Below are 17,979 nucleotides of genomic sequence, written 5' to 3'. Positions count from 1 at the left end.
GTGTAAATTCACCAATTTTTTAAGTTCATACTTTTTTCACTGTAAAAGAAGAATGTAGTCTTTCTTGCTAACCAACAGCTAAATGTCACTATCAAGTCTAGGAATGTCAGTATGCTGATGTTGCTAACAAATTAGCCAGCTTTCTCTAGCTTAAGCCCCCCACCAGTAGTAAGTGGTGTCCCTGCCAAGAGCATCATAATGTGTGTGTGCGCAGACACAAGATATTTTGAAAAGCATGTCTCTCACAGAGTCCCTCTTCACAAATCTGCATCCAGTAATTTCCAATTTTCATGTGAATTTGACTGTTGCAGCCATAACAATAATCCTTGGAAATCCATAACATTTATCCTTAAAATGTCACTGAAAAGTCATGGAAAATGTTAATGACTTGAAACCCTGCCTAGGCAAATGAGGGGTGGGACACTTAACTCTAAACTGCTGTGCGCACCCGGAGAATTGCCAGCATGGATCGGCCCCCAGCTGCGACTCTGTGTGTGTGTGTGTGTGTGTGCAGTTCCTGGGTAAAGGCGCTGGAAATGGTTTAAAGTAGGGAGGGGTTTGTGATTCACTACAGGGGAATGTTCAGAGTCTCTGGCAACCCCGACTGGGCGCTGAAAGTGATTGTTTCCCACCATGCATCACGCACCCGCCCTACCTCTGTACAACAGCAATTCCTGACCTCACTGTTCAGTTGCTCATTGTTCATGGTCAACACCTAGGATGAGAGTGTGATTCAACACTACTTTAAGCACTATTTATACATTTCAACCTAACAAAAAAGATTTCATTTTTATAAAAATTTATATAAAAACTCTTGAAACAGTTGTCTCAGGGAGGATGGAAGCGCGCAAAACACACTGCATGTGCTTGGCATACAGGCCCAGGGCTGATCTGGGGTCAGCTGATCTCTGGCTTTTATCTGCACCTCTTTCTGCTGCAGCCAGGATGAACCCATTGCGAAGCAGCGGCTGACCCTGTGCTAATGCTGTCACCAGAGATTGTTGCCGTAAACTTGTAAAATAATGATGTATATTATATTTAATATAATAACTTATTACTATTATTACTGCCATAAACCTGCTACATGAACCCTGCCTGTTTCCACCTGAAGGCAGATCAGAATGTTGGACACACCTGCTGCACACTTCCCCACCAGGGGGCCGCCTTGGGAGAATGTTGAGAATCATACAAAAAGTATTTATCATAGCATATGCATTTATTAATTCAGCATTACGGATCTCACACTTAAATTTTGCAAAATAAAAAATAAAGAGACCTTAACACACGAGGACATGTTTCATATATACAGAGAACTTCACCATTAATGGGAAATACGTTCTTGAGGTTACAACGAGAGAGAATCTGAATACTGCTGTACCGATTGAAATGCTTTATACGTACATTATCAGACCCCTGTCTTTAAATGAAATAAATATCTAGACTTAAGTTATGGAGGGAAAATTAACCAAGTTAATTTTGATCCATGACGCAAAAACCAAAATAAGAGCTCACCTGAATGTTCAGCAGATCATGCATGTTTGGAAACGTAATGAATTTACTGATTAAACAAAGCACTTCTGCATACTGCCTTTGGTTTGGTGGTTTGGTAAGCGAAAGTGCTTTGTTTTTAACAGTAAAATCATACCTTTCAGGCAAAGAACTTGGCGAGCTATTGGGAAATATTTTAGCAGACCAGTCAATTTCAGTCAAACAAACCCATAACATTTTGAAATACAAAACCTTTTCAGTTACAGTCTTAGTTTAATACTTCGGTCCTTTATGAGGGGTTTAATACTGAAACATGCTTCCCGCTTACGTACCGCAGAATAATATGGTCTCGGCAATTCTGATTGTTCCCCATGTTCCAATTTTTAAAATACTTTCAAGTGAATATGAAAATAAATCTATAATTTGAGACTGATGTTTCCAATACATTAAAATTATTTTTTTGTAAAAAAAGAACTTTTTATGAAGAAGTATGACCTGGGAGCTGGGATAAGCACTCACTATGGGCCCACTGTGGAATAATGTTATTTGCAATATGCAAATGTATTTTGACAAAACTGCGTTCAAAGACCAAATACCTCAAAGCAACTGAACACATGCAATTCCATATCATGCATTTAACAAAACAATGCCTTAAGTACGTCTAACAGGACCGACTGCGAGTCATGCGCTATCTAACTTGGAGCAAACACGGAGTTGTGGAGGGGTTTGTGCATATATTAAATAGCATATAGGCCTACTCGTGAACTCTGAAATAGACCCCGTGCTCCCCAACATTTAGTGAAAAGAGCAGCCGCTGCCTAAGGAACTACATACAGAAACCCGAGAAAGAGTTGCTGCACATGGGCGTGTAGCTAAACCTCATGATCCGGGTCGCTAGCTGCTTGGTGGTTTGGCCATCCCCTCACATGACCGTGCAGATGCGGGACCGTGCGGTGTCGGGCGGCGCCTCCAGCTTGCTCCTGTCCCGCACCACCACGCTCTGGTTCCCGTACTGGCTGTAGTGCGCGGTCTGGCTCCGGCTCAGGTAGTTCGTCGGGGGCGCGCGTTCGAGCTCCAGCTGCTGCTGCTGCCAGATGAGGAGCGAGGTGTCGCGATAGCGGAGGCGCGCATACGCCTCCGACATGGCCTTCTCCGCCAGCGGCGGCCGCTCCGTCATGATACCGCGGCTCTGTCGGTGATGTCTCTCTGGGTGGGCGCAGATGTAGCTTAGCTAGCTACTTACCCACACGTTTTTGTGGCTCTTTAACCAGCTTCATGAAAGCCATTCAAACACAGCTGTGTCCACAGGGAAACAAACCAGAGTTTACAAGATAGTCTAATTCGACTCGTGAAATAACGCAGTAATCTAAAGTTGCTCTTAGTCCATCTTCTCAGGACTTCATTACGTTAGTAAGCGAGACAATATGGTGACATCTTTTTTGAAAGTCCACCTGTGGGGCAGCTAGCCAGGTACCTAGCCAGCTACCTATTTAATAACGATTTGATCGATATCGATCCAAGGACAGGTGCCATGGTCGGTTTCGTTGGGGAATAGTCCAAAAGTAATTCGTGTTTCTGTGGGTCACAGGTAGTAACCGAATTAGTCATAGTCTTCGCAGTCTGGGTATGAAATCTCTGCCCGCAAATTACTCAATCCGAACACCTTGCACTTTATAGCTGAACACGATTCACGGTTCACAATTCACGAATCAGCGGCCACTATTAACAAAGTTTGCTAGACTAGCTAACTAAACTAACTAGCTTGCACGCTGTTAAGTTACGATGCTCGGGGCCCAATGCATTAAACTGTCATAACAAACCAGCTAGCAATGCCACAGCTAATAACACACGAAGCCTGCGGTAGGGTTGGCTAACAATGCAGCTTCATTGCGCACAATCTCCGTGAAGAGTAGCCTCTTGCCAAAATACTAGCAAGCAAATCCCATCCGACCGCCTGACAGACGGCCACATTCCTTCACTTCTTGGGAAGGAAAACGAGAGTGTTCGAGATGTTTATAATCCGATTTATCGCTTGCAAGATATCCGGCTAATCATATATAACCCGGCCGGCTCGGTTGTTGCACATTTAAAGTCTAAAACGGTTTTTTTATCCTCTGCATGTTTTCATCCGCTGAGCAAATCCTTCGAGTCGTCGAGAGTTTCTCCGACAGGTAGTTTTCTTGTCTTTTTGAATAGGCCTATGCAGTTGACCGTGTATGCCACGGCTCCGTACTTCAACAAAACGCTATTTTGTTGCTGCCTGTAGCAACAGCGTCCGTCTTGTATTGACCGTCTCCCTAGAAACATTGCCTACGATGTCATTAGTTCCTACCGCTATAGCGATGAAACTACTGTGGTGGGCAAAGTCTTTAAAAAGACCGCTTGGCGTAGTTTCTGAGGCAGATGGTATGTCGGTAATATTTCTGAAAGTAATGTTAGATATTAACAGAACATTTCGCAATTAGAAAAATATTCAAAGTCCACGCTACATCAACGATACCACACGATCGATATACATGTAATACAGAATAGAACGTTTAGGCCTAACTATTATTTTCCAGAATAATTTCCTGATGTTGTGAAACAACATCACTGCGCTGACCTCAGAACCAGCTCTGGGACCAAAGGGATATTCCTGTGTTCGTCACCCCACAGAAACATTTCCGACCGTGTTCTCCGAGTTTTGCAAGTGATGACGTCACATGCATCTGTAATTCCCAACAACTAAAAAGCCAGCGAACATGCGGGGTCTCCGATCTTCTCGCACTACGCGATCTTCAAACTCTGCATGTCCAAAAGAAGAGTAACGCCAGCTGTGCTTCCTACGCCAAATTAGATATCGCCACTAGATGCCAGCATTTGACATATTATAGGCTTAGATGGTATTAGAGCACAAGGTGGCTTGAATATGGGCTTGAACGCGACTGAGTCCTCGGGTCTCGGCTTTCTTTTTGACAGGAAAAGGTGACATTAATCTGGATGTAATATGCACAGCAGTAGGTTAGTGCATATGAAGCGGTAGCCTACTGGTTGTATTGTTACGTATGGGTCTCCCTGTCACAACAGTAGGTTCCACGTGGCCTTCCTTTACCGTCGTGGCATATGGACGCGGCTTGCGAACTGACAGCGAATCAATGCCAGGAAAACCTGTCGTGTTGGGTTCAAATGACAGAAGTCTGCTATACCGCAGTGACGGCTTACAGAACGTGGGAATCACCATGCAGACCCACCATCATCAGATCATACGACGATTCACTTTTACTGCAATGTACTTACACTACAATTACGGTATAGGGAGAACTCTTTAAGACGGTATTGGCCAGATTAATACAATTAACTAGATTTTAAAACTTTAACTAGATTTTAAAACACCTTTTAACGCAGGATTTTGTAGATTACATTTCCGATTTTATCGCAGAATGAGCTCCGGTAATTGAGTAGACTAGCCCACAAGGATTTCTCTGGTTATCCTGAGCGAAATTGACCTTGATCTTGGCTCGGCCTGGGAGAACGATACCTGCCAGATGCCGTCTGTGAAATATTTTTCATCTTACTTTTCTATAATAGGGGAGAAATAGTTTGATAAGGAGTCACGCGTACGATCTAAAAATCGTTCCTGATTGTATCCATTCAGAGATGTAGAAATATAGGCTACATTTAGATTTTGTACAGGCTACTTAGTTAAACAATTAATCTAAGTATAGAAAAATAAACATCTTAAATTCTTCCCGTGGTGTGCCTTTTTTAAAAAAAATATTGAGTCTACATTGTCCTCTTTTCTCACTCTCAAAGGTCAGGGGATCTAGATTTATTTTAGAACAAAACAAGCTCTTCCTTTTGTCCTTGCCAAAGCTGGATACATCTCAATATCCACAATGCACTCGTTCTCGTGTGAGCCTTTCCCGTATCTAAACTTCTCCCACACAAGAAGGCATCCTACCCGTGAACGTGCTGGGACGTAACCCGTTGTAATCCTGCCTCTCTCCCCCGCCCTCGTCCCTGCGCTCAGGCGCGTTCACGCTTTCCCGCAAAGAATACGATTGCGCTCAGAGTTGAGGGGCGAAACATTCCAACCCCGAAGGAGCTACAGCATGTGCGCGGAGCGAGGGCAGGACAGGGGGGAAACAGCAGGAAAACAACAGCTCAGATAGGATACACGCAGTCTGGACCTTTAGCGGCGAGTTTATTCCGCTGAGTGTTTAAACCGTTCGAGGAGCGCTGTTTTCAGGATTTTTTTTCACATCAGATTTCTTTGAACGATGTTTGCAGAGCATTGGACACAATCGACAGGGGTGAACTTCACTTCAGAATAACATCTCTTTTTTGGCTATCGTTTGGCCTACGAAAGTGGATTACTAGCCGTGTAGATTGCAATATTGAAATGAAATTGAAAAAACACGAAACAGTCCGCGCTCCTCAGAAAGAAGAGGGCTGCATAGTACCAAATTTAGCAGAATATGCCTGAAACGAGTGGCTCGATCCGTCATTTCCTCCAACAGTAATTCAAAATACAGTTGTATTTATTGTTTTGCATGAATACATACGTTTGCATTTAAATTAAGATTCACTGTCGGCAGAAACCTGTAACTCAAATTCATCTGAAGAAATATTCCTTTCCTCACGACGGATTAATAACATGGAAGATGGTTTTATCTAGAAACAAAAGACGCGTGTATTTATTTTACTGAGAGACCAGCGTGTTACATATGCAGAAACGCTCTTGTATGTTATGTGAAATAAAAAAAATGATCTGGAGGATCTGACTAAATTACTGCTCCGTTCATTCTTTCGATCTTGGCTCCGAAGACATGCTCAAGGAAGGTTAACCTTTCTCTAAGCCCCACGAAGTTGAGACATTGGTGGGTCACAGCGTTGCACGCTCCGGTGGCTGGTTATTATCGAAGAGCACGAGCCTCAAAAATAGAAAGTTTAGCAGAAGTGTAGGGGTGGTTTGCGGTCGTGAGAGAACCTTCAAATACCGAGCAACACTGCGCACAGCAGACAGCTGGAGGGGAAGTATGTGTAAAAAGAGAATGACATATTTCCTCTAATGGGTTTTCTTTAAGGATGAACTTATTTTTCTGCGAACCCCAAAAAGGGATTATTTATTACGCATCATCAGCTTGTGAGTCGCAGCTCTAGAGTCTTGCCGGTGAGGGCAGATCGCGGTACTCGCTCACGTCCGGCAGTGTGCGCGGCTCGCCGTTACTGTGCGGGCTTCAGGTCCTCTTCATCACCGGCGCCATGGAGGAGTGGAGGCAGTGCGGCCGGTGGCTCATCGACTGCAAAGTTCTGCCCTCGAACCACCGGGTCGTGTCGCCGTCGGCGGCCGTGTTCGACCTGGCCCAGGCGCTCAGAGACGGAGTGCTCCTGTGCCAGACGCTGCACAACCTGTCACCGGGATCCGTGGACCTGAAGGAGATCAACTTCAGACCGCAGATGTCCCAGGTAAAGGGAAATATTCTCCTTACAGGAGTGGCGGCGGTGTAATGCGGTCTAAACCCGTTCACCATGACACTCGTGGTAATTGCCCTAATAAACAGCCAATTTCTACTGTAATGAGATAACTAATATTTTTTCTACTGTTTGAATAACTTCAGGCGAATATGGACGGCGTTTTGCATAATTTACAGCCTTGGGTGTCTGAAAATACAATTAATTTTCAGTATTATTAATATGATGATGATGATGATGATTTTGTTATAATTATCTTTATTGACCACGCAGCCGACACGGAGCTATGCCTTGTGCCTAAAAAGTGGTTCATAATGAAATACATTTTCAACATGATTAATGATGATTATTATTTTATTTATTTATCATTATTTTGTAATTGTAATGATCTGTATACATAGCCCAATACGAGCATACGGACCTAAGTCCTGTGTGAAAAAACTGCACTGGTCCATAACGCGGCATGGCCAAAGCCCAGTGGTTTGGCAGGATCCTCTCAGAGTGAAAGGGGAAAATGCTCAAGTCATTTTAACCAACCAAACACAGATAAACACAAACACACAATAAGTAATATAATACAATAATAAAAAAAAAATCAACAAAGTCTGGTGAATAATAGACATTCACAGTGTTCACATTTCAGTGTCCCTTTTTACTTCCCATTTGCATTGCTGATGGTAACTTGCCTCCTATATACAGACGATATTATATTATGAATTAGGCTCATATTGTATTATCTGGCATACTAGCATAGTAGAAATGTGGCCGTTTAGTGGAGTGCTCTGATGGGCGTTACCTCACTCTGCTCTACCAGCCCCTGTAGAAGGGGTACCAGGGCTGGTACAGCCAGTAGTGACCAAGGGGTGTCTGAGGGGGACCAGGCCGAGAGGAAGTGGCTTTATTGGATGATGAGTGGTCAGGACATGAGTGGTCGGGATATGAGTGGTCAATATGACCAGGCAAACATGGGCACCCCGCTGTGAGAGCCGATGTTTATAATGCGTACCAAAGCCTGCTGCTCCACCGCGTGGAACAGAACGATCCATTGATATCTCTCCTGAGATGAGACCTTTGACAGGGGTGTGAATGCTGTGTTTGTGGCCAAACGTCAGTCTGCTGACGCTCTGAGATGGCACTGCTGCTGTGGGCATACGGTGTGTTACACACTGCAGAGTTCTGCTCCGGGGGAGGGTGTGTTACACACTGTAGAGTTCTGCTCCAGGGGAGGGTGTGTGTTAAATGTATCTGTGGTGTAGCACCATAACAGCCCCTGAATATTTCCCAGATGTTTAACAGTCACACATTTAAGTTGTAATGCAGCTAAAAATGGTGGAAGTGCGTCATTTGGATGCGCTTCTTGGGGCCATAACCTAACACTGCTGTGGTCAGTTTTATAGTGTTGTGTGCAAAGAACAGCATCTCTTCATGAACCATCTTTTGTTTCTGAAAAGCAGCCATGGAGTTTGACTCCAGTCACGTTGTCCTCCGTTTCCTCCCCAAAACTGTTAATAGGAATCATTTAGACTGAACCGCTCGCCCACCCGGCAGCTCAGGGAATTCAGACAGAACGAAGCCACCTGCTCTGATCTCGGCAGCAGGCCTGAACAGATCAGACTTGGAGAGTGAAGATCTTACTTTTTCAAAAGTGTGAGAGTGAAAATGATGCTATCAGCAGGGGACCTTGAGGCAGAGCCAATCTCCTGAAATCAATGTGAGGCCGACATCGAATACTTCACCCACATAATCCAGTATGATAAATGACTGGCTGGCTGAACTGCTCTGGAGTTAGGAGATTTTCTTGGTGAAATCGTCTCTGGATGCAGGCGCTAACCTTCAGCCATGATATCAAATGGCAAGGTCACATCATTTCACACGTATGACATGGGGTGGATAACCGTAAATGGTAAACATCATGTATACAAACAGATATGTGACTAAAACACATTTTCAGTCACAAATAATGTTACAGAAGCATCAGTCTTATTTCACCATCATATCTAAGTGCTCACACCTTGGATGTGTGAAAAGTGCTTCATAATGAAACTAATTTTCATTGTTATGAAGCGGCACGATGATGATTATTATTTCATTATAATTATCTGCATGCGTAGCCCTATATGGACATGCAGACCGATTTCCTGTGTGAATAAAACTGTAGTGATCTATAACACAGCAAACCCAAAGCCCAGCGGTTTGGCAGCATCCTCTGCCAGGGGGAACGTATGGGCGTTTGCCTTGATCGTTCTGGGAATGTGCTCCACACTGAATCAGCCGCTGATCTTGTAACCCTCTCCGTCCCTTCAGCAATAGGTTGTAATAAAAAACCATTAAACTCAGTGATAGACATTCACTCACTCATAACATGTCTGTCTTCCTTGTTTATGTGCCCTGTTAGCTGCTACTGGTAACTACTAATTGTGTCTACATACACATAATTTGGATACTATATATCCATTCATGAATGAATTAGGTTTACACTGAAAGGTGGTAGTGGAGCGTTTATTGTATTATGTGGAATAATTAATATAGTGTGTGAACGGCTGGATAAGATTGCGTAGTGAAAGTGTGGGTGTTAAATGCAGAGCTGGGGGGGGTCTGAGGGGGACCAGGCCGAGAGGAAGCGGCCCTATTGGAGGATGAATGGTCAGTAACCCAGCGGTCAGGATACGAGCAGTCAGTACGACTAGATGAACATATCCACAGTGGGACATTGTGAGGTTCAGAGGGGACACACAGCACCCCAGTGTGAGAGCCGAATGTTTATAATGCGTACCAAAGCCTGCTGCTCCACCGCGTGGAACGGAACGATCCATTGATATCTCTCCTGAGATGAGACCTTTGACAGGAGTGTGAATGCTGTGTTTGTGGCCAAACGTCAGTCTGCTGACGCTCTGAGATGGCACTGCTGCTGCGGGGGTGCGGTGTGTTACACGCTGCAGAGTTCTGCTCCGGGGGAGGGTGTGTTACACACTGCAGAGTTCTGCTCCGGGGGAGGGTGTGTTACACACTGCAGAGTTCTGCTCCGGGGGAGGGTGTGTTACACACTGCAGAGTTCTGCTCCGGGGGAGGGTGTGTTACACGCTGCAGAGTTCTGCTCCGGGGGAGGGTGTGTTACACACTGCAGAGTTCTGCTCCGGGGGAGGGTGTGTTACACACTGCAGAGTTCTGCTCCGGGGGAGGGTGTGTTACACACTGCAGAGTTCTGCTCCGGGGGAGGGTGTGTTACACACTGCAGAGTTCTGCTCCGGGGGAGGGTGTGTTACACACTGCAGAGTTCTGCTCCGGGGGAGGGTGTGTTACACACTGCAGAGTTCTGCTCCGGGGGAGGGTGTGTTACACACTGCAAAGCAGCCCTGCTCTAACTTCTGATCTCCAGTCACATTGTCCTCCGTTTCCCCCCAAAAACTGTTGATAGGAATCATTTCGACTAATCGCACACCCAACAGCTCTGGGAATTCAGATAGAACAAAGCCACCTGCTCTGATATCAGTAACACCTGAAATTAAATGCCATGTGATCTCAGAGTGCGGCTCTCAGAAGTGGGCGGAGCCTTTGGGACACATTTCTCAGATTTGTGTTTAATTGCATCACTGTGGGAAGGTGAGATCTGAGATTCTTTGAGTTCTTTTCACCCTGAGGTAATTGTGGTTGGAAATGTAATCGGTTTGGAGACAGTATCTGATCTACCCATCTCTGATCACAATGAGGGTGAGATTCTACCCATCACTGGCTGTTAAAGAGGGTGCTGTTTTTCCTCTGCTGATCATTATTAGGCTGAGATTCTTCCACCCATCGCTGATTGTTAGAGCGTGATGTTCTACCTGTCCCTGATCCTGATGGGGACTGAGTTTCTCCTGGAATAGGGGGATCCATGGTGGTTTATTTGGAGAGATGCCATCAGATCTTAGTCTTCATGTGAAACTGTGGATGGTGCTGGAATTTATCTTGTCACTCTGAAAAGCTGAAAATTTAACAACAGCGCTGGGACACATAAACCCTCATCCAAAATTGTTCAAGGGCATACATGATGATCACTAAATGTTTTGCCCTTTCCACAGGAAGGATTACGATCTGATTATGATCTGACTATGATCTAGCATATGCTCATTACATTCATTATGTTGCATAATTCGAATCTTAAAATAAGATATGAAACGCACCAAACAAAATGATTTCAGCCAACATAGCAAACACAGCATTCTCCCAAAGGGGATGTGGGGTGTCTCTTGGCTGTGCCCCCTGAAAAACGCCTCCATCAGACAGGGTGTTTAATGTGTGATTATTAGGATTAGCTAGTGGGGGGGGCAGGGCTTTAATTTAATCTGGATCTTTAGCCTTTGTCTCCCATGCCCCCTCTGATGGTGGCTCGCCCTCTCAGAAGAGCACCAATCTGCACAGCAGCGCAGGTCAGATGTGGGGTGCACATCCTCCCTGATTCGGGGCTCCCTGCCGTGTGCTGAGGACAGTTGGGTTTGTCCAGGCCATGAGGAGACAGGGATCATGGTGTATCTGCAGCAGAGTGACAGCACCGTCACTGAGGTCACACTGAAACCCCGGAGAGGAGCACACAGAGGCCACGCTCTCTCTGTAAAGCGGCAGCAGGCAGCAGGAAAGGCGCAGAGCTCGTCACCGAAAGGTTGTCGTTGTTGTTGATTCCCTGCTGGGGCACTGCTGCTGTACCCTTGGGCAAGGTGCTAAATGCAGAATTGCCTCAGTAAATATGCCTCTGTATAAATGGATAAAAGGAGAAGTTGCTCTGCATGAAAGCATCTGCTGTGTGGCCTGCAATGTTATGGTCAGGTGTGGATTTTTTACTCTCACATGCACAAGCATAGTCACCCGCATGCGCACACACACGCACACACACTCATGCACACACTCTCACGCACACAGTTGTGCACATGCACACACACGCGCGCACACACACACACACAGGAACGAGCATAGGGGGCTCTGGAAGACTGAGTGTGTCTTTCTGCAGACCAGTGATAAGCTGGGTATCATTGCCAGTGGAAGATGCGTGTACTGTGTGCCGAATGGAGCTGAATCTGTGAGCCTATCCTGTTACTGTCCATATGAGTCTGGCAGTGAGGTGTGCTGCAGGTGTTTTCACTCTACAGTGCGGTGGTATGCAGGTGTATTTATGGGTTTTAGAGCTGAGGTGTGTGATGCTGAATGATACCTGATCCAATGAGGTCACATTAATAGCATCTCCAGCGTCAGGTGTTACAAACTCGCTACCTCCCCGGCTCGTGGTTATGTAGTGTGTACGGGAAGTAGGGCTGCAACCTGACGTGAGTGTAAATGTACAAAAAAAAATTCAAAATAAAACTGGCACCGGACGGCCCTCGGAAGGGATGGAGCCTACCTGTTGCCCTCAGCTCCGTGTTCTCGGTGTCAGTCTGGGCCAGCTCGGTCTTGCCCCGTGGTGGCGGCCAGCTCCGCGGTCGTCGTAGGCGTTCAGGTTTTGTTTTTATTATTTTTATTTATTTATTTTTAGTTTCCTTTTTTCCTAATAGTGTTAGCACCCACCGTGCAAAAAAAAGGCAAAAAGAAATCCCTCAACCCGTGGGAGGACGTGGATGGCGTTGGTGTCTGTCGCGGTGTGGTTCACTGGCGTGCCGTCATTATTTTTTTATTTTACCAACCGAAATGCGCATAACTTAAATTACTTTCATCGCTAGCTCACACACTGATTTGTCTTCATGCCCACGAGTTGATCAAGCTCGGACCCTCCTTTTCTTTGGAGGCAAACCACATACTCATTTCAAACTTGCCGCCATTCCCACGCCAAACTCCATACCTCTGATCACCTGGAGCTCCTATGAAGGCAACCAGAGGTAGCTCCACCCCCCGAGGGACCGTCAGCTGCGTGGTGATGTAGCAGCAGGTGCCAAAAGAAAAACCCAAAACAAAAGTATACATGTGTAGGTGTGTGAGTGAGACACTACCCCCTCGTAACACAGGTCATAGGTCACAGGTCACAGGTCAGAGGTGGCAGGTCACGATGGGGTGCAGTAACAGTGATATCAGTAATATCAGCTGCTGATGTTTTTAAGAATGTCACAGAACCCAGCCTCAAACCCGCCGCTCCACAGCAGGATCTGGGTGCTGATGATGTGTTTCTCTATTTGTGCTAAAGCCTTCAGAAAAAGGAGCAGAGCGGTGCCTGGAGCCCCAGCGGGAGTGCCGTGCACCCAGCTCTGCTCCACTCTCCTATGGGAGGTGGGGGACATTGCGATGCTCAGGCCGTGATGGACAGATGCATGTTGCCATGGTTTCAGGAGCGGGCAGGGATTCTGCAGACAGACTGTCAAACAGACGGTTCTACTCACTGCCCTGCCAGAGGGCAATTAAAGACAATCAGCTACCTCTGACCGTGTTAATGACATCACAGACCTGCAACATTTTACTGTCCTCCCGCTCCCTCTGCCTGCTCTGCAGGTGCTGAGTCTATGGGGGTCTGACATACATAATATATGGGCATGGCATATATAGAGTCTGTGGGTGTGGTTTAGAGTATGTGGGTGTGGTTTATTGTGGACAGTCTGTGAGTGTGACATTTGGAGTCTGTGGGTGTGGCCTAGGCAGTCTGTGGGTGTGGTTTATATTGTGCAGGCGTGGTGGTCTGTGTCAGCCTGTGTGTTAATCCACAGCGTCTTAGCTGCTTTGCATTACCCAAATTGGAGGAATTAATGGGGCAATCTTATTAGGTACAGAAAATCCCCTGTCATTGGGGGGTGTATTGTAATTACAATTAAGAGCCAGTGTAGTGTTAAAAGAGCACTAACAGCGCCCTCTGTGGCTGAGAAAGAATACTGCAGCACTACAGTACATGAGGGATGATGTGGAGGAGCTGTCTGTACAGGGTGGAGGACAAATGATTGATCACTGACGCAGCAGCTGCCTTGAAAAGCAGAGAAAAGAAAGATTGATGTGTGGCCATAGGCAGTGTGCACGTGGACATTGATGTTTTTACAGTGTTTTTAGAGAAATATCTTTTGGAATTGAGTTCATCCTGGACTGACAGGCACTATAAATACAGCCTCTCCACTGAGCAGTACCCACTGTACACTGTCCACGGAGCTGCACCCATGCCACACTGTCCACAGACCTGTGTTTGATCCACACTGTCCACAGAGCTATACCCAGTCAGTCCACATGCTCCAGTGGGTCTGTGGAGAAGTGATACCCAGTGGGGGTGCTGTTCTGATGTACCCCAAGGCACACTGATGACTCGTACAGATAGACTGCCTTTAAAAGGACATCCTGTGCATCCGGAGGTCAGAGGTCATCGGACCATTCCACTTCCTTCTCCACATGGCCTTGGCCACCCTCACTCCCTTGTTCTCCTGGTTGTTGGTGAGGGAGGTGAAGACACACACCCGCCCAGAATCTGCGTCGTCAGGTTCTCCTGATCGTTCTCACAGCTGTGATCTCAGCCGTCCCTGCGACACTCCACAACGCTGCGTTCCTGAAGAAACTGCGGGCATGGCGCCCTCCTCAGCCCGGGCGGAGGCACGGAGCCAGGAGGCCCTGCCCTCCTCGCCCCGCCCACCTCGCTCCTCCGATGAGCGCGAACATCTGGAGTCGGAATGCGGAGGTCACAGCGAGGAGATCCACACTGGCATCAAATAAGGGCTCAGCCTCTGAGAGAGGGGCGTGGTCTGCTGCCAAGACTCAGCTCACATTCGCTGGACGGAGAGTTTTGGAGGAGTCAGTGTGAACCGTCTGTCTCTCTCTTCCTCCCATGCAATCTCTCCGTCTCTCTTTCATCCTCAGAAATCCTGTTTCACGAAGAGCAAAGTGTTGCGTTCTCCTCGGGGGTTGCTGTGTTATCCCAGCCAAAAATAGACCACAGATTGGCTTCCCGCTGATCATCTCATACCTTTGATGAATATGCACGCAGAGCAGTGACATGCATTGTCCCGAATCAACTTTAAACCAGTTGGGGACCAGAGAGAAGTTTGTTTACACTCAAGGGTGGGTCTAGAATTGGACTACAGGAAGGACTTTGATTGCTGAAAACAAAGGTTTCTGTTCTCAAGGGGTTTTTAAAGTGATAGCTGTGTTTCTGTTTGATAAGAAACAGTTAGTGTGTGTGTATACGTGTGTTTGTGTGTGTGTGATGATAGATCTGAGTAGCATTTTTGCGTTTTCCCTTGGCTAATTGGCTGGATATGTTGTGCTCATGGAGCCAAGGGTGATGTAGAATTTTCTGCAGACTGCACTTTCCTGTCCAGTGAAGCGTTTGAAGCTGAGTCAGCAGGTTTAGGGCTCTTTGTGGGTTGGGGGGGTGGGGGGGTCCATATCCCTCTTACAGGTGTCCACACCAATAGCAATGCAGGTACTGCTCAACCTAAACCCTTCTGTCACCAGGTGAACTGTACTGTTCATTTCTCCTCTTCAAACCATAACAACACATGTGTGACTCCTTGGAAAGTCCATAATTTATATGATAATTTTTCACATTGGATTTCTAAAGCTTGTCAATATAGTATGTATGTATACACAGTATCTATATTTTACCCTGGAACCAGTCATGAAGTGAAAGGCTGTAGATCTGTATTGGCTTTGTACATACCTCTTGTTTTCTGTTTTCTGATTATATTTTATGTGCTATTTGTGTGTGTGTGTGTGTGTGTGTGTGTGTGTGTGTGTGTGTGTGTGTGTGTGTTTGACTGTGATGAGTATTGTGTGAGTTTGAGTATGTAAAGTGTGTGTCTGCATGGCTTGAGGAGTTAGTCATTAATGGTGAGACATCAAAACAGGCACATCTCGGCAAATCGCATTTTATTTTAATTTAGTTATAACTGAATTTTGGTATTTATATTCATGTTATTTGGTGATGATTTCTAGATAATATCCAAACTGTAGGGGATTGCGGCTGTAAGTCTGATTAACCCTGATGGAACACTTGTTTTCCAGAAATGAACTTTTCTGCTTTTCTGCTGTTTCTGTTTTTTTTCTGTCCCTACTCTGAGTTTTGGACAGGTGTTCTACGACACCTGCCCAGGTGTGAGGGATTATCAGCTGATGTGTTTCCACAAGTCATATGGGACTGGTGCTTTCTCTGGGTTCAGTCGTTTGGCAGGAACCTCTGCTTTGTAGAATTTTGTGGCGTAATCCTCCTTCCTCAGCAGAACAGCCTGGCTGCATGGAGGTTTTTTTCTCTGCTGTCTCTTTTTCTTCTCCTGCGTTTTCGGGGTCCGTCCTCACACACCTGCTAATGAAACCACACACAGCGGCACTCAGCCTCATGAGTCACCTTCATGCTTTGCCGATTCCACTTTTTGATAGATCACTGCACCGCTTGATCACTCACTGCAGCAGGACCAGGGAAACGGCCTCGCGGTGAATCTCTGTCTCCACTCCGGTGGGTTTGATTATGGCTGAAACTGAAGATAAAGACAATGGAAATGAGCAGGGGAAATTCTCTGCAGAGAGGGAGTCTGGGTTTAGTCAGGATGTAGCGTTGTGCCCAGATTATCACAGCTGTGTGAAATTTCGGTCTGAATGAAACTTTGCAACTTTGAAAGGAGAAAGGGTGGCAGTTGCATTAGAGATGGCTTGTGGTGGTTCCTTGGTTAGTTCCATCTGAGCTCTTTGTCTCCTGATTGATGGTGAGTGTGTGAATAAGTGTGGTGAAGTGGGTAGACTTCCTGAAATGCCCTTTTATTTGTGGTGTCTTTAGAGCTGATAAATCTACCTGTCATGCCTTGTCTGAAATATAAAACTCTGGTTCCAGCCTACTGATCAGTAACAAAAAATGTACCCCTACACTTACAATCTATCCTCACAGGCTGCAGTCCTGCCAGACCACTCCGCTCCACTACCTCTGGCCATCTATTCATCTGGTTCACAGCCCTTCTCTACCCTTACCCACAGCTGAAATGAGCTCCCCACAGCAGTCAGAACAGTGGGATCATTTTCCAGCATGCACTAAAAAACCCACCCATTCACACTTAATCTTGGTCCTCTAGACTCAGAACCTTCCCCCTCCTAGCACGATGGTTGGAACTGGGATGATGTGACTGTTTTATGCCAAGATGTAAATCACCAGAATTCAGCCTCGACAGGACTCTAATGCTGTGTGTGCAAAACTGCAATGCAGGCTGTGCTGAATGGCAGACTGTTGCTGTTCAGTGGGGTAAAGCAGGTGTTTGTGCTTAGCAGAGGTGTGGGGCTGCCCCTGGAGGTGCAGAACTTCCGGTTAAGGAGGGGGGTGGTAAACGGCTGTGAGCGATGGAGATCGCCGGGGTCCCAGCGTTTAGAATCGGTGGAATCCATCAGGATGAGTGTGCATGGCTGGCTGGTAGCTCAGACCTCCCTGTGTGTTAATTACCTGAGAGACGTGCACTTCACTGGCCCCGTTCCCGGCTCCTCTCTCTGGAGCCTCTCCAGAGTGCCTGCATGCCATTGACCGTGCACACCCTGCTTCAGGAGACTCTGCTCGCCCCGTTATGCAGTCCTCAATGCAGCATTTGTTAAGCTGATGGATGAAGGTGATTTGTACCTCAGTGGAGCAACTGTAAGTTTCACATTATAAGTTCACTGTAAACACAGTGCTCTCCCTTCTTTAGTAGCTAGTTTCTGTTGAAGTCAACTGTTCTGTTGGGTTTTTGTTATGTGGACTGAGTGGTGTGGCAGCCTCACCAAAAGGTTCTGCTGATGGCTTTACCAGAATCATTCTGCCTCTCTCTATAGGTCATGTGACTATAGGACCATGAGGGAAGTCTGGATGCTGAAATATTTCATTTCCATGGCTAGGCGCGTGGGCCTCCAGATAACAAGGGCACAACAGTAAATATAAACACTTCAGCCTCGGCCTGCTTCCAGACATCGTTATCTACAGATTTACCGGGAGGGATCAGAGCAGATTTATCATTCTCCGTTTACTCTTCTCCAAAGAGATCAGAGTTATCTGTGAAATGCAACCAAATTATAAGCCCAGCACTTGCAGAGTTTACAGATGAACTGATTACAGATTCACAGATTTGTTCAGACGTTCGGTTTTTCATCTGTATGATAAAGACT

General features: G+C 46.2%; 2 protein-coding genes across 2 annotated transcripts in view; one reads left to right on the top strand and one right to left on the bottom strand.

The window, feature by feature from the left end:
• Positions 1 to 1,994: 1,994 nt before the first annotated feature.
• LOC118776181 (putative uncharacterized protein BRD3OS) lies at positions 1,995 to 3,756 on the bottom strand. Its single transcript, XM_036526294.1, has one exon. It carries the CDS (start codon positions 2,663 to 2,665, stop codon positions 2,411 to 2,413), a length of 255 nt encoding a protein of 84 aa, XP_036382187.1. The 5' UTR covers positions 2,666 to 3,756; the 3' UTR covers positions 1,995 to 2,410.
• A 2,715-nt stretch (positions 3,757 to 6,471) lies between these two features.
• LOC118776051 (guanine nucleotide exchange factor VAV2-like) overlaps positions 6,472 to 17,979 on the top strand; it is an 88,641-nt gene continuing 77,133 nt past the window's right edge. The window contains exon 1 of the mRNA XM_036526125.1: positions 6,472 to 6,936. Within this exon, the coding sequence (XP_036382018.1) occupies positions 6,733 to 6,936 (204 nt within the window). The 5' untranslated portion in view covers positions 6,472 to 6,732. The remainder of the gene's footprint in view (positions 6,937 to 17,979) is intronic.

Source organism: Megalops cyprinoides, chromosome 4 (genome assembly GCF_013368585.1).
Source record: "Megalops cyprinoides isolate fMegCyp1 chromosome 4, fMegCyp1.pri, whole genome shotgun sequence".
In the NCBI taxonomy this organism is placed as follows: domain Eukaryota; kingdom Metazoa; phylum Chordata; class Actinopteri; order Elopiformes; family Megalopidae; genus Megalops; species Megalops cyprinoides.
This window is presented reverse-complemented; position numbering and strand designations above follow the sequence as displayed.